Source organism: Electrophorus electricus, chromosome 1 (genome assembly GCF_041902795.1).
Source record: "Electrophorus electricus isolate QZ-2024a chromosome 1, ASM4190279v1, whole genome shotgun sequence".
In the NCBI taxonomy this organism is placed as follows: domain Eukaryota; kingdom Metazoa; phylum Chordata; class Actinopteri; order Gymnotiformes; family Gymnotidae; genus Electrophorus; species Electrophorus electricus.
The window spans coordinates 18,553,721-18,571,676 of NC_137497.1; the positions used below are offsets into that span (position 1 = coordinate 18,553,721).

The following is a 17,956-nucleotide window of genomic DNA, read 5'->3' on the forward strand; positions in this document are numbered from 1 at the left end:
TACTCCAGTCTGTCTGTGTCCTGTGTGGTTCTTCCTGTTATGACAGTGATTCCTGTGGCCTAATAAATGACCTCAGCAATTGTATCCTGACATCTCATCCACCTGCATGTACCACAGCTTCTAAAACTAATGACACCAGAACCACCATTATTGTTTTATTAGTGTCAGTATCACAGAACTGGACTGTCCCACCTGTTCAGGTAAGCAGGACCTCCTAGATGGACCCAAACACAGATGAGGTGGAACAGGGAAGGGGACAAAAGAGGTAAAACACAACCGAACAGGAAACCAACAACTGAGAGGGTTTGACCTGAAGGAGTGGGTGAGCAAGACCACACTGTTCTACCCCCTACACTACTGGGAAGAAGGAGTGATGGGAGTGATGGGGTGTGAAGGGAGTGAAGGAGTGAAGGGAGTGAAGGAGTGAAGGGGAGTGCTTGGTGGAGACATAACAGGTGTTTTTACTGTTTAATAGTATGAACAAACAAAAGAGTTCAGCAGTGAAGGGATGTTTAAGGGCCAGAAAACCCTCAGCCACTTCTGATGAAAAACAGTGTCTGGTCCAACCTTATTAGTTTGACCTGTAGAATGGTGACATTGTTTACTGGGGTATTATTGTTGTAATATTGGGGGAACTTCACTCCCTCATACACTGTGAGGAAGACATCTATCCCACTTATGAAAGAATCCGAGTGTGTAATGTGTCACTCACTGTAGGACTGAGGTCACAGGTCCACTGCTGAGGTCAGGAAGATTATCCATGGACCAGTCACTCTTCATAGACACACAGCTGGGTGCTGGAGACTCTGCTCTCTTTACCCTGATGAAGATGAGGAAAGTGTTGAGTAATTACATCCTTCACATCATCTCATTTATCCTGAATATTCCCTCTTCCTGTTTCCTCAGATTAGGTGCTGATGGAAAGCTCCTCACTGTGGGTCAGAGGTTCCTCCTCCACTGCTGGAATTATGAGGCTCCATCATGGAGTTGTTCCTCTTCACACACACACACACACAGCTGGACACTGGAGATGCTGCTACCTGTCAACAGTTCATACACACAGAGTGAATGCCTGACAAAACTCACATTGACATATTAAAAAATAAAAAGCATGATGTCAAACATGAAACATGAAGTAAAAAATAATATAAAAATAGACATATAAAATAAAATAAATAAAGTAAGTAACACAGTGTGTAATACATGTGGATGAGGACATCTTATGTTATTATATATATGTGCATGTTTACATATATGGTACTCAGATACTGTAACAGCCCGTATATGTGCACTCTGTTTTAAAGCACAGGCAACTTGACCATCAACAGCTAAAGCATTAATTAACCCCACATATCCAGCATCGAGTACTTAACACACCCAAAGAAATTCAAATATAAATTCATCATCATATTTACATTGAATTAATTTATTCTGTTTCTGGTTGCATTAACATTCTGTCACTGTTACTTTTGTGTTCAGCTGAAATAGTGATACTGACCCTGTCAACATGTCTGTCTGTTATATGCCCTTAATCAGTGTACATCAGTAGTTCACTACATTTACAGTACACTATAGGTGTGGTATCTTTGTCCTTAATCAGTGTACATCAATAGTTTACTACATTTACAGTACACTATAGGTGGTGGTATCTTTGTCCTTAATCAGTGTACATCAATAGTTTACTACATTTACAGTACACTATAGGTGGTGGTACCTTTGTCCTTAATCAGTGTACATCAGTAGTTCACTACATTTACAGTACACTATAGGTGGTGGTATCTTTGTTCTTAATCAGTGTACATCAGTACTTCACTACATTTACAGTACACTATAGGTGGTGGTGGGAAAAGTGACATTTTGTGAAACATTGAGATGTTCAAAGCAGTTGTGTTGAAAATTGTTTCAAGGTTTCAGAATACTGTAGTAGACTACTGTAGGGAACTGGGATGACTGGTTGGCTTTATACTTTGTTCAACCTGGTGTGTTGGCTAGAACTAGACTTAAAGCCATACTGAGTTCAAAGGTGTAATAAAGGCATGGACTTTGATGTTACAGAACTGTAAAGAATATTATATAATGCTATGAGATCAAGTCTGTGTCACCAATCTGTGGTCTAAGACACAAATACAGATATGACTTTAAATGTCAATATTGTTTGTAAATGACAACATTCACAATAACAGAAAAGGTTTACACAGTCAATTATAACGTCGATACTACGATCAATATAACTGGTACTTGGGTTCCATCTAGCAGCAACTCTCTGGAACTGCTTTAATGACTAGATAAACAAAGAAATGCAGTGGCCATGACTAAAATTTAAATGACTGATTTAACCTCCCAAACCCAAGGACTAATAGACAAAGGAAGTACAGCTGATATGAAACACAGTATTACCAGAGGAGAAATATGGAAAAATATGAAAGTGAAACTAAATCTATATAGAGAGCACATGGAGTAACGTGTCTGCTCGTTAGTAACTGTAAACGTCAACTAGGGCGTGGCCATACAGACGAACACACACACACAGACAAAGGGAGATGTTTAGGGGGAGGGGCTGTTTTTGGGCTGCGGCCCCGAAACCAATGCCGAACAGCGAGGCAGGAGGACCGAGCGATCCGACACGGGCCAGCGCAAGCAGCACAGCAGGGGGAAGGACAGGGACCAGGACGACAACAGACACACTGACAGGGACAAGCACTGACATAAAGGGGACAAAGTGACTGGCACAGACAGCGTGACGGGGACAGACAGTGAGAGGGACGGGCTCTTGTAATCTGCAGACGTGGTGTCGCTGACCGAGGGAGGGTCCCTATGGAGGACCTCCTCCACTGTTATGGGATCCTCCCCACGGTTGAACTCCGAGTCCATCCGCAGACTAACATCGTTGCACTCCCCATTCCTCTCATAATCCGCACAGCCCTCATGCTAGTCCATGGAGGGGTAGTAGAACCCTGTGGAGTCTGACTCCGAGTACTGGACCTCATTGTATCAGTCCCGGTAGTCTGGAGTGGGTTCGTAGAACTCTGCAGAGTCCAGTCCATGACCATACTCAGGGCCCTCCAAGATCCTCCAGTGGCAATTTCGCCTGGTAAAAGGGTACAGAGCCCAAGAGTATGGAGGGTTTCCATCCAAGGGCGTTTACACCCTTTCTTCCCCTTCTTCTTCATCTTACTTCTCATCCCAGGCATCCTTCAACAGTCGATGTTTCTGTCACGATGAGGACTTAGAGCAGGAGGTGGGGACGAGTTACGCAAAACTGAAACATACGTGTAACAGTGAGCAGTAAGGAGGCAGATGCAGAGAAGAGTGAGATCTACTATGAGCAAATCCAAAATCAGAGTCACTAAGGCAGTCCAGGGTCAAAGAGCCGACACGAAGAGTACGGGGATACATGATTACAAGACAAGGGCTAGGATACACGAAGGTAAACAGGAGAAGCAGGCTATAACAGACTAGGAAACACGAATGCTAAACAAAACAGGTTAACAAAAACAAAGGCTTTGAAACACAGATTCAAGTAAACACACAAGCACCAATTCAAAATGAAAGTAAACAACAACAATGAACAGCCAAAAACTAAGGGAACAAGGCAGCTTATATATGAATATACATGAATATATAAATACATGAACTTAAGCTAGAAATGAGGGACAGGTGTAAGCAATCATAGGAGGGGCAGAGAAAATGAAACTAAGGCATGGAACTAAAATACACATGACAGGGAAAACACAGAACACGGAAGCTGGGAGGGACTGATCATGACAATACATTTATTTACATAAAACAACAAAGACAGCATGCAGGCTATGAGTGTTAAACATCGACAACAATCACACTTAGACAAATGACGTATATACAGGCACACTAATGATACACACCGAGGAGTTGGTGTGGAACACATACAGATGAACACACACACACACACACACACACACACACACACACACACATACACAGAGACATTTGGGCGGGGGGGGTATCATGACAGTGTGGATATACAGCACATCACTTCTGTCAGTAAACCAGAGAATCTCTCTCTACATACACTTTCTATATATTAATGTCACTATATCTATCCTAACTACTGCTCACTGGATGTCTCTCACTAGCCTATCAGTCAATATGTCCCATCAATAACCTTCTATCTAGACAACAATGAATCTCTCAGTCTCTCAAATTCTCTCTTCTCACAAAACCCTTAAAGTTTGGGTGTGTTTTCTTGACTTATAAGCCTTCATAGAGTTTGTGACTGAGACAGATGTGTGCTCAGGTTTGTTTCAGACACTGTCAGTCAAAGACAGGAGCGGCAGGTTCTGTATCACACCTCTAAAAACACAAGCTTCGTTTAGCCGTGGTCACGTGACATGGCCGTTTTGACCCACACTTCGTATCAGTGTTTCAAAACGCTGCGCTTCAGAAACTCGAAACAAGCGTAGAAACATCAGTGTTGACCGTCCCCTCCCAAACTATAATTAATAATGCAGCTAATGAACTATACAGGGAATCTGAACTTGAGTTTAGGCCAGAGGAGTTTCAACTGGGACCATTTGAAAATATCACTGACTAACAGACTTGAAATCGAGTTTTACAATAACTGACAATATATATCTGGCCCCTTTAAATTATTTTAAATATAGCTATGCAATCGTACTGGGCGTTAGGACTTTAATCTTGAGATTTAATCCGCCTTTGGGTTGACCTACGAATTAACCTAAACAGAACTATGTACTTACAAAACATATTGCTTTAAACTGCACCGACATCGCATTTTTACAAATGGAATGAACTTACCGTGAAATATTTTAAACGCGCGTATCTTCAACCCGCTCAACCTTCAACAACGCCAACTGTTCAGAAAATACTTTCGTTTTCTTGAGAAAGGTGAGACTACAGGAACACCTGTGGGTAAGTGGAGGGCGGAGCACATGTCAATCATTTTCGACTGAAGACAATTACACAACCGATTTCTTATAATAGTCATTTTTATTAAGACAATCAGCAGGCAAAGTTAGCTGTCCTTCATTTTGCTGCAGCGAATCATACACTATACAGTCTATACAGCCAATGGCTTCACAGTCCCTCCTACACGGACTTGTTTTGCGGCTGCGCTGAGAGTAAATCTCCACTATGTCGGCACGTTGAAACACGTCGGAACTTAACAAACCACTTTGTACCTCTAACTTACAGATGACTGTAATTTAGAGTGTGTGGTCGTCCATAGCATGTTGTGCAAATGACAAATAAATAATCTTCTTAATGGCTGAATATGTGTGTGTGTGTGTGTGTGTGTATGAGTGAGAGACAGACTTGGCTCCCCTGGTAGAAGGAACAGAATGAATATAGTTAGCAAACGAAAGAAAGGTTGCAGTAACTAAAATTAGTCTATCCCTTCCCAAAACAACACCCATTAAAATGTACATAGCACATATAATGTCGAAAGGGATTCAAGAGTAAAACCATGTTCTAATCCCAAAATGATTGGACGGAGTTGAACTCGACGCAACCAACCTCCAGTTCCGTTAATAAAAGCTTTGAGTGGCGTGCGGTCCAACGCACCTATATAATTGCTCCGAAAGTGTTCGCACACACAAACGGCATAATACATGAAGGTAAGAGAAAGATGTAAAAGTAAAGAAACATGGAGTTGTTTTGGTGAAATAGATAAGACAAACATACATACGTTTATGAGAACCCGGTGCACTTACTAAGTTCCAAAATGCTACAGTTCTAAACCTAAAAGCAAGAAAGAAAGCATAAAATAAAACCCTAAAGAAATGAAGCCACGTTGTACGTGAAAAGGGGCAAAAATGAAAAGAAACATAGCTAAGAAGAAAAGCTTACAGCACCTGGTATTCCCAGGCGGTCTCCCATCCAAGTACTAACCAGGCCCGACCCTGCTTAGCTTCCAAGATCGGGCGTGTTCAGAGTGGTATGGCCGTAAGCGATGAAAGCGGCGAAAAATGCGCCTTTATGCAATACATCGACAGCGTGGCTACAGACACAATCACCCGATTAAGCTCTTGTCGAAGCGATAAAACAATGCCTTACACAATGCCTTCATGTTTTTGCTTTCTTTTTTTCATTGCTTTAACATGCTCTTCCTCTCTGCAATATGCTGGATGATCCGTTGCTTAAAATGATATGAAGTTTAGTTTATGGGATCATTATACAGCGTATCGCTGTATTGGACACTTCTAGCTAGAGCAAGCTAAGCTGTGGTTAGTTCCTACAACTAACGTGAGCTAGCTACCTGTCCATCCATACGTTCAGTGAACAAATACGCGACAACTCAAGAGATCCAGCTGTGCACAACCGCACTGTTTCACAATACCAAGCCAGCTTGTGTACCCCGACAATTCTGTCTACTCGCTGTGATGCTGCGTTTTGTTCTGGCACTGTTAACATCACGAGGCAAGCGGCAGTACTGGGTCTGTGAACCTTTACTGTAAAAACATGGAAAAATGAAATTGCGTGCGTGTGTGCATGTGAGAGAGAGAGAGACTGGCAGACTCTCCTCTCCTCAAGGTCCGTTAGTAAAAAAAAAAAATTATCTGGAAATCTAAGTTGCTATATTGTGCTGTGTAATGTTAAGCGCAGCACAACAATGTCCTGTAGGTCACATAAATAACGTAAGTAGCCTAATGTCATAATAACAAATATGAACAGGAATGATCAACCACTACAAACAGCATGTTAAAATACTAAAAATAACGAGTTGATTACAAATCGAGTAAACATTTAGAAAGTGAAACTTAACCAGAAAACCCATATTCTATCATTTAACCAATGAAAGATAGAAAATCACAACAACAAAAAACAACACAATAACATGTCGAAAAGATCTGCGCTAACATTAACAAGCATCGCTGTCACCATAGCAACCACAGCAGCAGGGGTTTTTACACAGGATACAAGATTTCATGACATTGCGATTAGCAAAGTAACATTTTCAAAAGAAACATAAAATAAACAATAATATCTCTGTACCTTTGATGACATATAAACATGTAAAAATTGCTTGTTAGTATGTGTGTGTGTGTGTGTGTACTACCCATGTAATAATAAATTGTGAGTGCCAGTGAGAAGTCCCCAAAAAACACACATGCACAATAAATCATGCTAAAGGACTCTTCAGCTGCAGTTTATTTCTGTACGTATGATACACGCTGTTCTACAAGTTACACATGCTTTGGAATCATAACTCACTGTGTTGAAGTCTCTGTACAAATCAACACATTAAAGTTGGAAATCTTTGGAAACTGGGAAAGGTTTTTCATGCTGTTTTCTGTGTGGTGGAGTGATACAGGTGCAGATGCACACAGTATGAGTGTAATGTCTTGTGATAGTTACCCTCCACCACAGTGTGTTCATGGACTGTGGGTTTGAAATGCACATATGCTGTGTGTATATATATTTATATATGTATGTAAATTAAAACACAGGATTAACACAGAAAAGTTTGTATATTTTAACAAAGTAGGTAAAACAAAAGTATATTAAGAAAAAATGAACTTACCTGTGATTTTTTTTGTGGAGAGTCTTCCATGTTGTCTTTGAAGGGGAGCTTTATGGGGAATTGTCCTGCTTAAAGACAGGAAGTGACATCACCCAATTTCCTGTTTTTCCTTGTATTAGTTTCCAAAGGAAATTTCAAGAGTGGAGTTTTGATGTTGACTTATTTTGGAGAATTTATGATTGCTGATTTTCTTTTATTGAACTTGTAACTTGTAAATGCTAAATTCTATTTTTTAAAACATTTTTGTTTGTTTTTGTAGTGATTGCCAGATGAATCCTTGAAGCTTTCCATCCAATTGGTTCAAAAAAAGGTTCATATCTGGAGGCTTCATGTGCACATAAACCCCCCTGCTGGCTAAACCTTTATTGTCATTTCAACTATTTGTGATGGATCTCTTGGCTGTTTTGCACCAGTGACAGCATGGGAATAGTCACTGCCAACAATAGAAATAAAAACACCTTAATATGATTTTGTGTGGTTCATTCATTCATCTAATCTGTTTTTGATGTGTAGGTAATGGTTTTGGAGGTCTACTAGTGTCAAAAAACAGGTTGATTTCAGTCAATGTTTAAATAAACCAAATAGGACATGAGATGTTTATGTTGAGATGTTCTTAAGACTGTTGCAGTGTTGTTCAAAGATGGGAAAATGGTTATGCTTATGAATACTGTGGTGACTTTATTCACTTTTATTAAGAAATAATATTTTTTCCACTGTGCTTGGACGCAGTTGGTTTCTCTGTTTGAAAATAACTTCCCTGGCTTTGAAGAAAACACTTTCACATGGTACTGAGGAGACAGAGGTGCACAAGTATCCCACAGCAAACCTGTAGAGATTTGGATATATGCACCCCTGCCTCTCCCAGTACTGGAGGGGACCCTGTGTTCTGCTTTTCTTCAGTTCTGCCAGGTCTGCACTTCAACTGTGGCATCAGCAGTGACATTGTGTGTTCTTCTGGCCTCCATGAATGTGGCATCAAAATCACACCACAGTTTGTTTCCTGAGAAGCAAAACCAGATAATATGAATGAGGTCATAACTCTGAAATTGACTTTAATCCAATGCAAAAATATTAACCAGGTCTTTCAGCTACAGCATCTTGTGATGTTGAAGCTGCAGCTGGTATTGAATGTGACTGTCTAGACCCTATTACATTGGTACATTCAAAGGTGAGTTGTTTTATTCCTTTATCTGCCTTTTTTGGGCTAAAGGATCCAAGTGATTTGTATCTTGGGTCTAGTAGCATTGCCAGTGATATAATGCTCATGCTGTGTGGAGCTTTTCCCTAAGGAGCCTGATGAGGTCTCTCCCAGTTCACTAGCTACTGGGACCGTTGCCTTTGCTGCCTCTTCCTGGAGCATCTTTTCCACCATTTTCAATAATAGCACCACTTTGGAGCCAGATACCTTTTTCTCCTCTGACAGCACCACAGTGGCCGTGTGAAAAGGAGACAGTATAGACAGGAGCTCACAAACATTATTGTACTCATCAGAGGTCAGCGCAGGAATACCAGTTTGTAAGCCTGCCAATGCTTACAGGCTCCCTGAGTTCTACTAATCGCTCCAGCATTTGAAAGTTGCTGTACCACCTTGTTTCAACCTCCTGAATCAGTTTCTTTTTTGGTTTTCCCATACGCTCTTGAACAAGGTCCAGCTTCTCCTTTAACAATAAAAACCTAAACGTTACATATGTAGCAATATAAAACAATGTGTAAACAAATGTGAAAATAATGTTACTAACTTTGACAGTTGTGCTGCTTCTAAAATAGCCCACCAGCTTCCTTGCCTTTGTAGGAATGGCAGACAGCACTGGGGTTAGTTCAAGAGCTTTTTTAACAACTATATTCAGGGTGTAAGCAATGCAGAAGGCATGATGCAGCTTCAGCTGTTTACACAGGCAATCATATCAGATGCGCCATCAGTAACTAGACATGTTACTTTGGATTTTATTTCCCATTCTTCCATAAGAGAGGATTTCACACAGGCCAAATTTTCAGCTGTGTGCGCCTGTGGGAATTTCACTACACCGAGTAATGTGGACTTCAGTCATGTGTTGTCATCTATAAAATGGCAGGTCACAGCCAAGTAGTTTGTCTGCTGTCACACTCACTGCAGGAACTTTCTGGACCTCAACTTTGGTCTTCTCTTTCTCTTGTTGATATTTGGTCTCAACCATGGCCTTTGCGGTCTAAAGGGAAGGAAGAAAATATTATTTTTTTAATACTACTCTCATAATTTATCCATGTCACCACACATACTTTCCTAGTTGGGAAAATATAGATTGGATCAAATTTTGCTACTAAATCCCTGAAGCCTTTATCCTCAATTGTGCTAAATGGCTGTGTGTCTCTAACAATCATGAAGACCAAAGCCTCATCCAGCTCTTCCTTTCTGGTCACTGCTTTGTAAAGATTAGATTACACTTTGTCATTTTTACACTTTGTAATCCAATCCAAACTGCAAATAACATGTAAGGTGCAGAGAATAATGCAGTATATAAATATATATATACACAGTATATACACATTATATTTATATATATATATATATATATATATATATATATATATATATATATATATATATATATATATATATATATATATATATATGCATATTAATGTTAACAGTGAATAAAATTAAATTAGGTTATGGTTTAATTACAGTATTTGCATGTCAGAAGTCATTACATGAACATGTGCACATGTTTTGTTTTTATTTTTTGATGTGTGTGATGAATGTAGCATCGTGGTCAATGTCATTATTATCATGGTTGATTAACAAATATGAAAATTGGAAACCCATACCCACCTTGGCTGGATCCAACTCTATCCCCCTCATTATACATGACAAGTACAATAACACAGATGAGATGTTGTTGTTGTATCCCAGTGGTTTGGAATGGAAAAAAAAAACGACTTGTGAATATTATAGTAGTAACACATTTCATTATTTACAGGCATATTATGTGCAATACCTTATTTGTAGAGATCTGCTCAAAGTGTTTCCATACAGGGGAAACCCTTTTCCTTTTAGCAGGCTCCATGAAAACAAGCTCATCAATGTCACAGGCAAATTGACAGAACACAAACATGCAAATTTTGCATGGATCCATTGCGCTTTATGTGTGTTCATAAATTGTGCCAACACTCGAAATGCTTCCTGAACCAGTGAGGTTTCAGGCATCATCAGTGACGTCATTCATCCTTAAAGAAGCAAGCCTCGATACATGTTTCATAAAAGACTTCCTGGAGCTCTCGACATGTGCTCCGAAGCCTCGGCACAGTAGGGGCCATCACTAGTATCTCACTTGGAGTGAGGAGTAGGAGTGAAGGGTGAGAGTGAGGAGTAGGAGTGTGGGGTGAGAGTGAGAGGTGAGAGTGAGGGATGAGAGTGAGTAGGAGTGAGGGGTGAGAGTGAGTAGGAGTGAGGGGTGAGAGTGAGGAGTAGGAGTGAGAGTGAGGGTTGACAGTGAGTAGGAATGAGGGGAGAGAGTGAGGGGTGAGATTGAGGAGGGGGGTGAAAGTAAGGAGTAGGAGTGATGAGTGAGAGTGAGGTGTGAGAGTGAGTAGGAGTGATGGGTGAGTGAGGAGTAGGAGTGAGCAGTGATAGTGAGGGGTGAAAGTGGGTAGGTGTGAGGGGTGAGAGAGTAAGTAGGAGTGAGGGGTGAGAATGAGAAGTGAGAGTGAGGGGTGAGAGAGTAAATAGGAGTGAAGGGTGAGAATGAGGAGTAGAAGTGAGGGGTGTGAGCCACTCAAACTAGGAGGTGCACCATATTAAAAACATCAAGGAAGCATTAACAAGAGAGCCTGACATTCTACCCGACTCACATGAACATGTAGGGAATTCCACAGCAGATATTTAAAAAATAAATGTTTTGTTTTAGTTGAGAGGAAATTCAACTATGAAATTTAAAACAAGCCTCGTAAGATGTTTATGGTCATCTCTGGGATTCCAGTAAAAGGACAAAACGTAGATAATGTAAAATCAGGCAAAAATTAAAATGTAATCACAACCTCAAAGACAGAAACCAAGAAAAGTGTCTTGTAATCTAATCTGGATTCACAACCGCATGAGATGAATTTCTCAGATGTGTTTTCTTCTTCTCTTTCCCCCTGGTTTGCTTTAGTCTGTTGTCCAGTTTGTGGACATAGTGCCCATCACTTGTGAAACAGAATGTATGTCATGAATAAATGTCTTGTTTGGTCCTTCCTATTGTCCGTCTCTATGGTTTCCTTTCTCATGTTTCACTTTTCCAGTCCTGTTCCAGTCCCTGTTTTGGTTTTCACTGTTCATGATTTGCACCTGCGCCTTGTTTAGTGTTCATTAGTTCAAGTATTTAAACCCTGTCTGGTTCCCTGTGTTTTTGCTGTTCATTGCGTGTGTTTGTGTGGAATGTATTGCATGTATTGCATGTATTGCATGTATTGCATGTATTGCATGTATTGCATGTATTGCATGTATTGCATGTATTGCATGTATTGCATGTATTGCATGTATTGCATGTATTGCATGTATTGCATGTATTGCATGTATTGCATGTATTGCATGTGTGTAAGCTCGTCTTTGTTTCTAAGCCTCTGTTTATGTTAGCCTGTTTGATTCTAGCTGTTTTGTTTTTCCTTAACTCCGTATGTTACTTCTTTCTGTTATAGCTGCTTTCCCTGTTTGCCTTCGTGTGCTTTTGGTTTGTGTTTCCTAGGCTTTGTTATCCTAGCCCTTGTTTTTGTTATGTATTCTAGGACCCTGGACTACTCTGACTACAACTCTGGATTTGCCCCTAAGAAATCTCGCTCTCCTCCGCACATGCGACCACCTCATTACCGCTCACCATTACAATAACCTGAACAATAAGGGGAACTCTTAAATAAAACATGTTGACAAATGGCAACTAAACTATTTAAACTATTCAAAGATACTGCAGACAAAATTGTCTGTTTTTCCATGACTTGACAAAAGTATTTACAGTTGCATTAAATTACATCACAGGATCGCATAGTAATATTTCCATAAACATATTTACAGTACTGGGCAGATCCTCTTATAGTGATTGATACATATTCATCAATATGAATCAAACCTTACTGTACCTGCTCTACCAGGTGAGCTTCAGGAGCGCTCTAATCATGTATACATACACTGATCTTTGACCCCTGAATGGGACAGAGAAAGGCAGTGCGGATCTGTGTGTGTGTGTGTGTGTGTATTTAAACATACAGAGTTATAATTATATGTGTATGTACGAGATTGGTCACTGTGACAAGATCAAGAGGGATTGTGGGATCAAATTCAATCAAATTCAATCAGGAAGTAACTAGTACAGTGATGGAGAACTGTTTAGAAATCAAACTAAAACAAATCTGGATCTTGTAGAGAGATATTGTTTTAAATGTAGAATAGAAACATACTCAGAGTTCAAAGTGAATGAACCAGTGGAGAGAATGAGCTACACAAAGGGGGGGGGGGGGTGTACACAACAACAACAACAACAACAACAACAACCACCACCCTGATCACCACCTGTGCTCCGTCATAACTATGATCACTGCTGAAGCTCCAGTCTGTCATATTAACACACAGCATAATTACTATACCATCACTGACTACATTTACATATTAACACACAGCATAATTACTGCACCATCACTGACTACATCTACATATTAACACACAGCATAATTACTGCACCATCACTGACTACATTTACTTATTAACACACAGCATAATTACTGCACCATCACTGACTACATTTACATATTAACACACAGCATAATTACTGCACCATCACTGACTACATTTACTTATTAACACACAGCATAATTACTGCACCATCACTGACTACATTTACATATTAACACACAGCATAATTACTATACCATCACTGACTACATTTACATATTAACACACATCATAATTACGGCACCATCACTGACTACATTTACATATTAACACACAGCATAATTACTGCACCATCACTGACTACATTTACATATTAACACACAGCATAATTACTGCACCATCACTGACTACATTTACTTATTAACACACAGCATAATTACTACAGTAAACAGTGGTATTGAGGCTGAAGTATTTGTTGATTTATTGAGGGTCGGCTGTAGAGGGATTGAGCTTCAGGAGCAGACAAGGCCAAACTAAAAAAAAAAAAAACATAAGACACACTAGAAATAAAACTACTACTATTATTATTATTATTATTATTATTATTGGTTACATTTATTTAGCGCCTTTCTCAAACTCAAGGACACTTTACAGACAGAAATCAGCTTTTATTCTCAAATCACTGATAGACTGATGAGAAGCGGCAGCCAATTTACACACACAGTCTGTCAGAAACTACAGACCCCTGTGGGACTGAAGGGTGCAGGGGAAGGGGAGGAGGTTCAGACCAGGACAGAGCAGCACCCATAGCTGGACATACACACACACACGTAGAGCAGCACCCATAGCTGGACATACACACATACGTAGAGCAGCACCCATAGCTGGACATATACACACATACGTAGAGCAGCACCCATAGCTGGACATACACACACATACGTAGAGCACCACCCATAGCTGGACATATACACACATACGTAGAGCACCACCCATAGCTGGACATATACACACATACGTAGAGCACCACCCATAGCTGGACATATACACACACACGCAGAGCACCACCCATAGCTGGACATATACACACATACGTAGAGCACCACCCATAGCTGGACATATACACACACACGTAGAGCACCACCCATAGCTGGACATATACACACACACACAAAGCACCACCCATAGCTGGACATACACACACACACGTAGAGCACCACCCATAGCTGGACATTCACACACATACGTAGAGCACCACCCATAGCTGGACATATACACACACACGCAGAGCAGCACCCATAGCTGGACATACACACACACACACACGCAGAGCACCACCCATAGCTGGACATACACACATACGTAGATCACCACCCATAGCTGGACATATACACACACACACAGAGCAGCACCCATAGCTGGACATATACACACACACGTAGAGCACCACCCATAGCTGGACATACACACACACACGTAGAGCACCACCCATAGCTGGACATTCACACACATATGTAGAGCACCACCCATAGCTGGACATATACACACACACGCAGAGCAGCACCCATAGCTGGACATACACACACACACACACGCAGAGCACCACCCATAGCTGGACATACACACATACGTAGATCACCACCCATAGCTGGACATATACACACACACACAGAGCAGCACCCATAGCTGGACATATACACACATACGTAGAGCACCACCCATAGCTGGACATATACACACACACGCAGAGCACCACCCATAGCTGGACATACACACACACACAGAGCACCACCCATAGCTGGACATATACACACACACACACACAGAGCACCAACCATAGCTGGACACACTCAAATCACTCACAGACAGATGAGAAGCAGCAGCCAATTTACACACAGTGTTCTCTCTATTAGAAACTACAGGAGAACCAGGTGTAGGAGAAGGGGAGGAGGTTAAGACCAGGACAGAGCACCAACCATCACTGAACATACACACACACACACACACACACACACACACACACACACACACACACACACACACACACATCTATCTTTATCTATATTCATGCACAACTCACATTGATACAGGACAGTTTGAGTATCCAATCATCCTAACCTCCATGTTTTTGGGAGGATTCCAGAGGCAACCTACGCAGATACAGGGAGAACATGGAAACTCCACCCAGATAGGGACTCGACCCCCACACAGACACAAGAACACCACGGAAACTCCACCCAGATAGGGACTCGAAGGCTGAGAGGCAAACATGCCAACCACCAAGCCCTTCTGTCCAAACAACCAACTGTCCCAAATGAACACAAACAAAATTAAGTACAATAACCCTCCCTACTCCCAAAAACTAATAAACAGAAGTAAAGAACTGAGCAAATAAAAAAGGTGTCAAACTCCAAACTTCCCAACTACGATTCACGCAGGACTACTACAATACACTATACACAGAATAATATTTACAACAGTGAACACGTCCAGAAAAAGGGGAAGCAGAGGCCCAAAACCACAACAATCATCAAACACTCACTGAACAAACAACCAGCTTCAGCAACAGTGAAGATGTATCTCTGTCTGTCGCTTCTTCCCAGTCTTCCCCTTATATTCCCCTTATGCGCTGGGTAGAATGAGGCAGCCAATCAAGACAACACCGCAGCCGAGAACAATTCCAGCACAGGACAGAAGACTTGATCAAGTGGAGGAGGAGCATCAAGAAGGGGACGTAAACAAACACAAATTTTTCCCACTCAATCACTCTTTTGTTTTGGTATCAGCAAGCAAGCATCACACCAAGTGGTGTAAAACATCAGTGGCTGGATTCAAGCATGTCCATCCACCTCAAAGAGTCCAGTGAAAATCAACCAGGTCCACATGCTCTATTGGGGATATACTTTGATAAACAGGACCTCAACTAAGACCAAGACCTCAAACTATGACACTCAGTTCACGCTGTTTACATGATCCCAGCATTCATAGTCTAACTAATACGGAACCACGGATGTGCATGTAAACATAATTACTGATACTACGCACACCCCCTTCCCCAACAAAAAGTAACTAGGCAACATTAAAATCACAGTAACCATACTTACCTTCCACAGTAACTGTGTATGTCTGTATAATCTCTTCATGCTTAGTGTCTCTGATGATGTAAACTCCACTATCAGATGGTGTGGTTCCTTGCAGCTCCACAGCAGAGATAAGCAACACTCTCTGAGTGTATTCAGGTTTACACTTCAGTGAGTGTCCAGCCACTGTACAGATCTGTCCACTAGAGGGAGCAGCTGCACCTGTGCTGTTATAAATCACCTCCACTGACTCTGATATGAGCAAATCCAGCACCAGAGGTTCACCAGGCTTAATCTGAACTGAAGAATTACAGGCTTTGGAAAAAACAATTAGAAACTTTAATGTAATATACAACTGATTTGACCATGTAACCTCAGAACGGCAAATCTGATATAAACATTTAAACGTTACATACAAGCTCCTTCTGTTTTTCCCCACATATCTGATATTTGAAGTTTACAATTCTATGTTCTACTTAGAACATACTCTAAGTTCTACTTAAAGTTCTCTCTGTCTACATAAATAATGGTTTAGTAACAATAACTAGGTAATCCATTGAGGACACTTACCCTCTATCTGTAGACTCACATCACAGCGCTCTTGACCTTTACAGGCGCAGGTGTACAAGGACCTCTTAGTGTAATCAGCATCAGTGATGGTGAGGGAGAGATCTCCCTTCAGGTACTGATCATGGGACATGTGAAATCCCTCCTCTGACTGGCAGGATGTCTGGTTACACTGAGCCAGTACGTCATGTGGTTTATCATATAAAGTCCATGTGACCAGACCAGAACATGTCTGAGTGCAGGGGAGAGTAGCATCATCATGAAGATTCACCTTTACTGAAGGAAAAGAACCTGAAAGACACATTAAGAAAAGAGAGTATAAAACGTTACAGTGGTGCTTGAAAGTTTAGGAACTCTTTAGAAGTTTCTATATTTCTACATATATATGAACTAAAACTTCATCAGATTGTCAAAAAGGTCCTGAAAGTAGATAAAGAGAAACAAATCAAACAAATGAAACAAAATAATACTGTCATTTATTTATAGAGGAAAATGTTTCATATCAAGGCAATAAATATCAACTTGTAAACAATATTTATTATTTAGAATGTTATTTATTTTATCTGTCATATCCATGCATGTTACAGCGCAAGTATCTATATATAATATATAATTATACATATATAAAATACATCCCACACTAAATAATCCCCTACACAACTGAACCACAGTGGCTTTTAATGAAAAAATATCAGATTGGTATTTACATCAGGCGACAATCAAATGCAAGACATCAGTATCAGATCAGTAGAGAAAAACTGGTATCATGCTCTCTCTATAAATACAGTAAAACTAAAAATAATCAACCATTCACTCAGACTACTTAAATATTCTTGGTTACTCAAATATGCATTTCTATGTAAGAGCAGAACTGACTGATACTGCTCATTCGTACGACTGCAGGGACATCTGTGCCTTCTATGTCTGTGTCTACATGACCATTCTGGTGAGCTTTTAATTAAATGGTTCTGAAATGCAAGTCTATTAGCAAAGTGACAGGAAATCTGTCCAATGAAATTGATTAATTTTGTCACTCTGGGGGCGGGCCATTAGCAACCTATCCCTTCTCAGTGTTCTGAAAAAAAGGTTACGACATTATTAGTAAAGGATCACTGTGTTCATGCTACCTTAGCCAGCTGACTATGAATGGGGTCTATGAGTGAGACAGACACT

At 40.6% G+C, this 17,956-nt stretch overlaps 2 protein-coding genes and 1 pseudogene across 3 annotated transcripts in view; all 3 read right to left on the reverse strand.

The window, feature by feature from the left end:
• The window catches only part of LOC145657454 (NLR family CARD domain-containing protein 3-like), a 28,967-nt gene extending 24,086 nt beyond the window's left edge, over positions 1-4,881 (reverse strand). Inside the window, exons 1-3 of one of the 2 annotated variants that reach the window (XM_081712165.1) lie at positions 4,795-4,881; positions 934-1,040; positions 713-820 (exon numbers count right to left, since the gene is read on the reverse strand). In XM_081712165.1, coding sequence (XP_081568291.1) covers positions 713-820; positions 934-983 — 158 coding nt within the window. In that variant the 5' untranslated portion in view covers positions 984-1,040; positions 4,795-4,881. Of the gene's footprint in view, positions 1-712; positions 821-933; positions 1,041-4,794 lie in introns of those variants that run through there. The other variant, XM_081712170.1, reaches the window with a different exon arrangement.
• Positions 4,882-5,837: 956 nt separating this feature from the next.
• LOC145659785 (5S ribosomal RNA) lies at positions 5,838-5,946 on the reverse strand (annotated as a pseudogene).
• Positions 5,947-7,789: 1,843 nt separating this feature from the next.
• LOC145660191 (uncharacterized) lies at positions 7,790-17,068 on the reverse strand. The gene is made up of 5 exons (XM_081724369.1): positions 16,787-17,068; positions 16,241-16,531; positions 10,329-10,345; positions 9,628-9,705; positions 7,790-8,519 (listed from the first exon to the last, which is right to left on the reverse strand). Exons 1-5 carry the CDS (start codon positions 16,914-16,916, stop codon positions 8,298-8,300), a joined length of 738 nt encoding a protein of 245 aa, XP_081580495.1. The 5' UTR covers positions 16,917-17,068; the 3' UTR covers positions 7,790-8,297.
• Positions 17,069-17,956: the final 888 nt, after the last annotated feature.

Excerpts from the sequence above, each read along its gene's own strand:
- LOC145660191 (XM_081724369.1), bottom strand. The coding sequence starts at position 16,916 with ATGTCCCATGATCAGTACCTGAAGGGAGATCTCTCCCTCACCATCACT. Across the intron at positions 16,532-16,786 it reads TGTGAGTCTACAGATAGAGG|CCTGTAATTCTTCAGTTCAG; the intron begins GTAAGTGTCCTC and ends TTTTTTCCAAAG. Across the intron at positions 8,520-9,627 it reads AGGTCCAGAAAGTTCCTGCA|GAAACAAACTGTGGTGTGAT; the intron begins GTGAGTGTGACA and ends TTTGCTTCTCAG.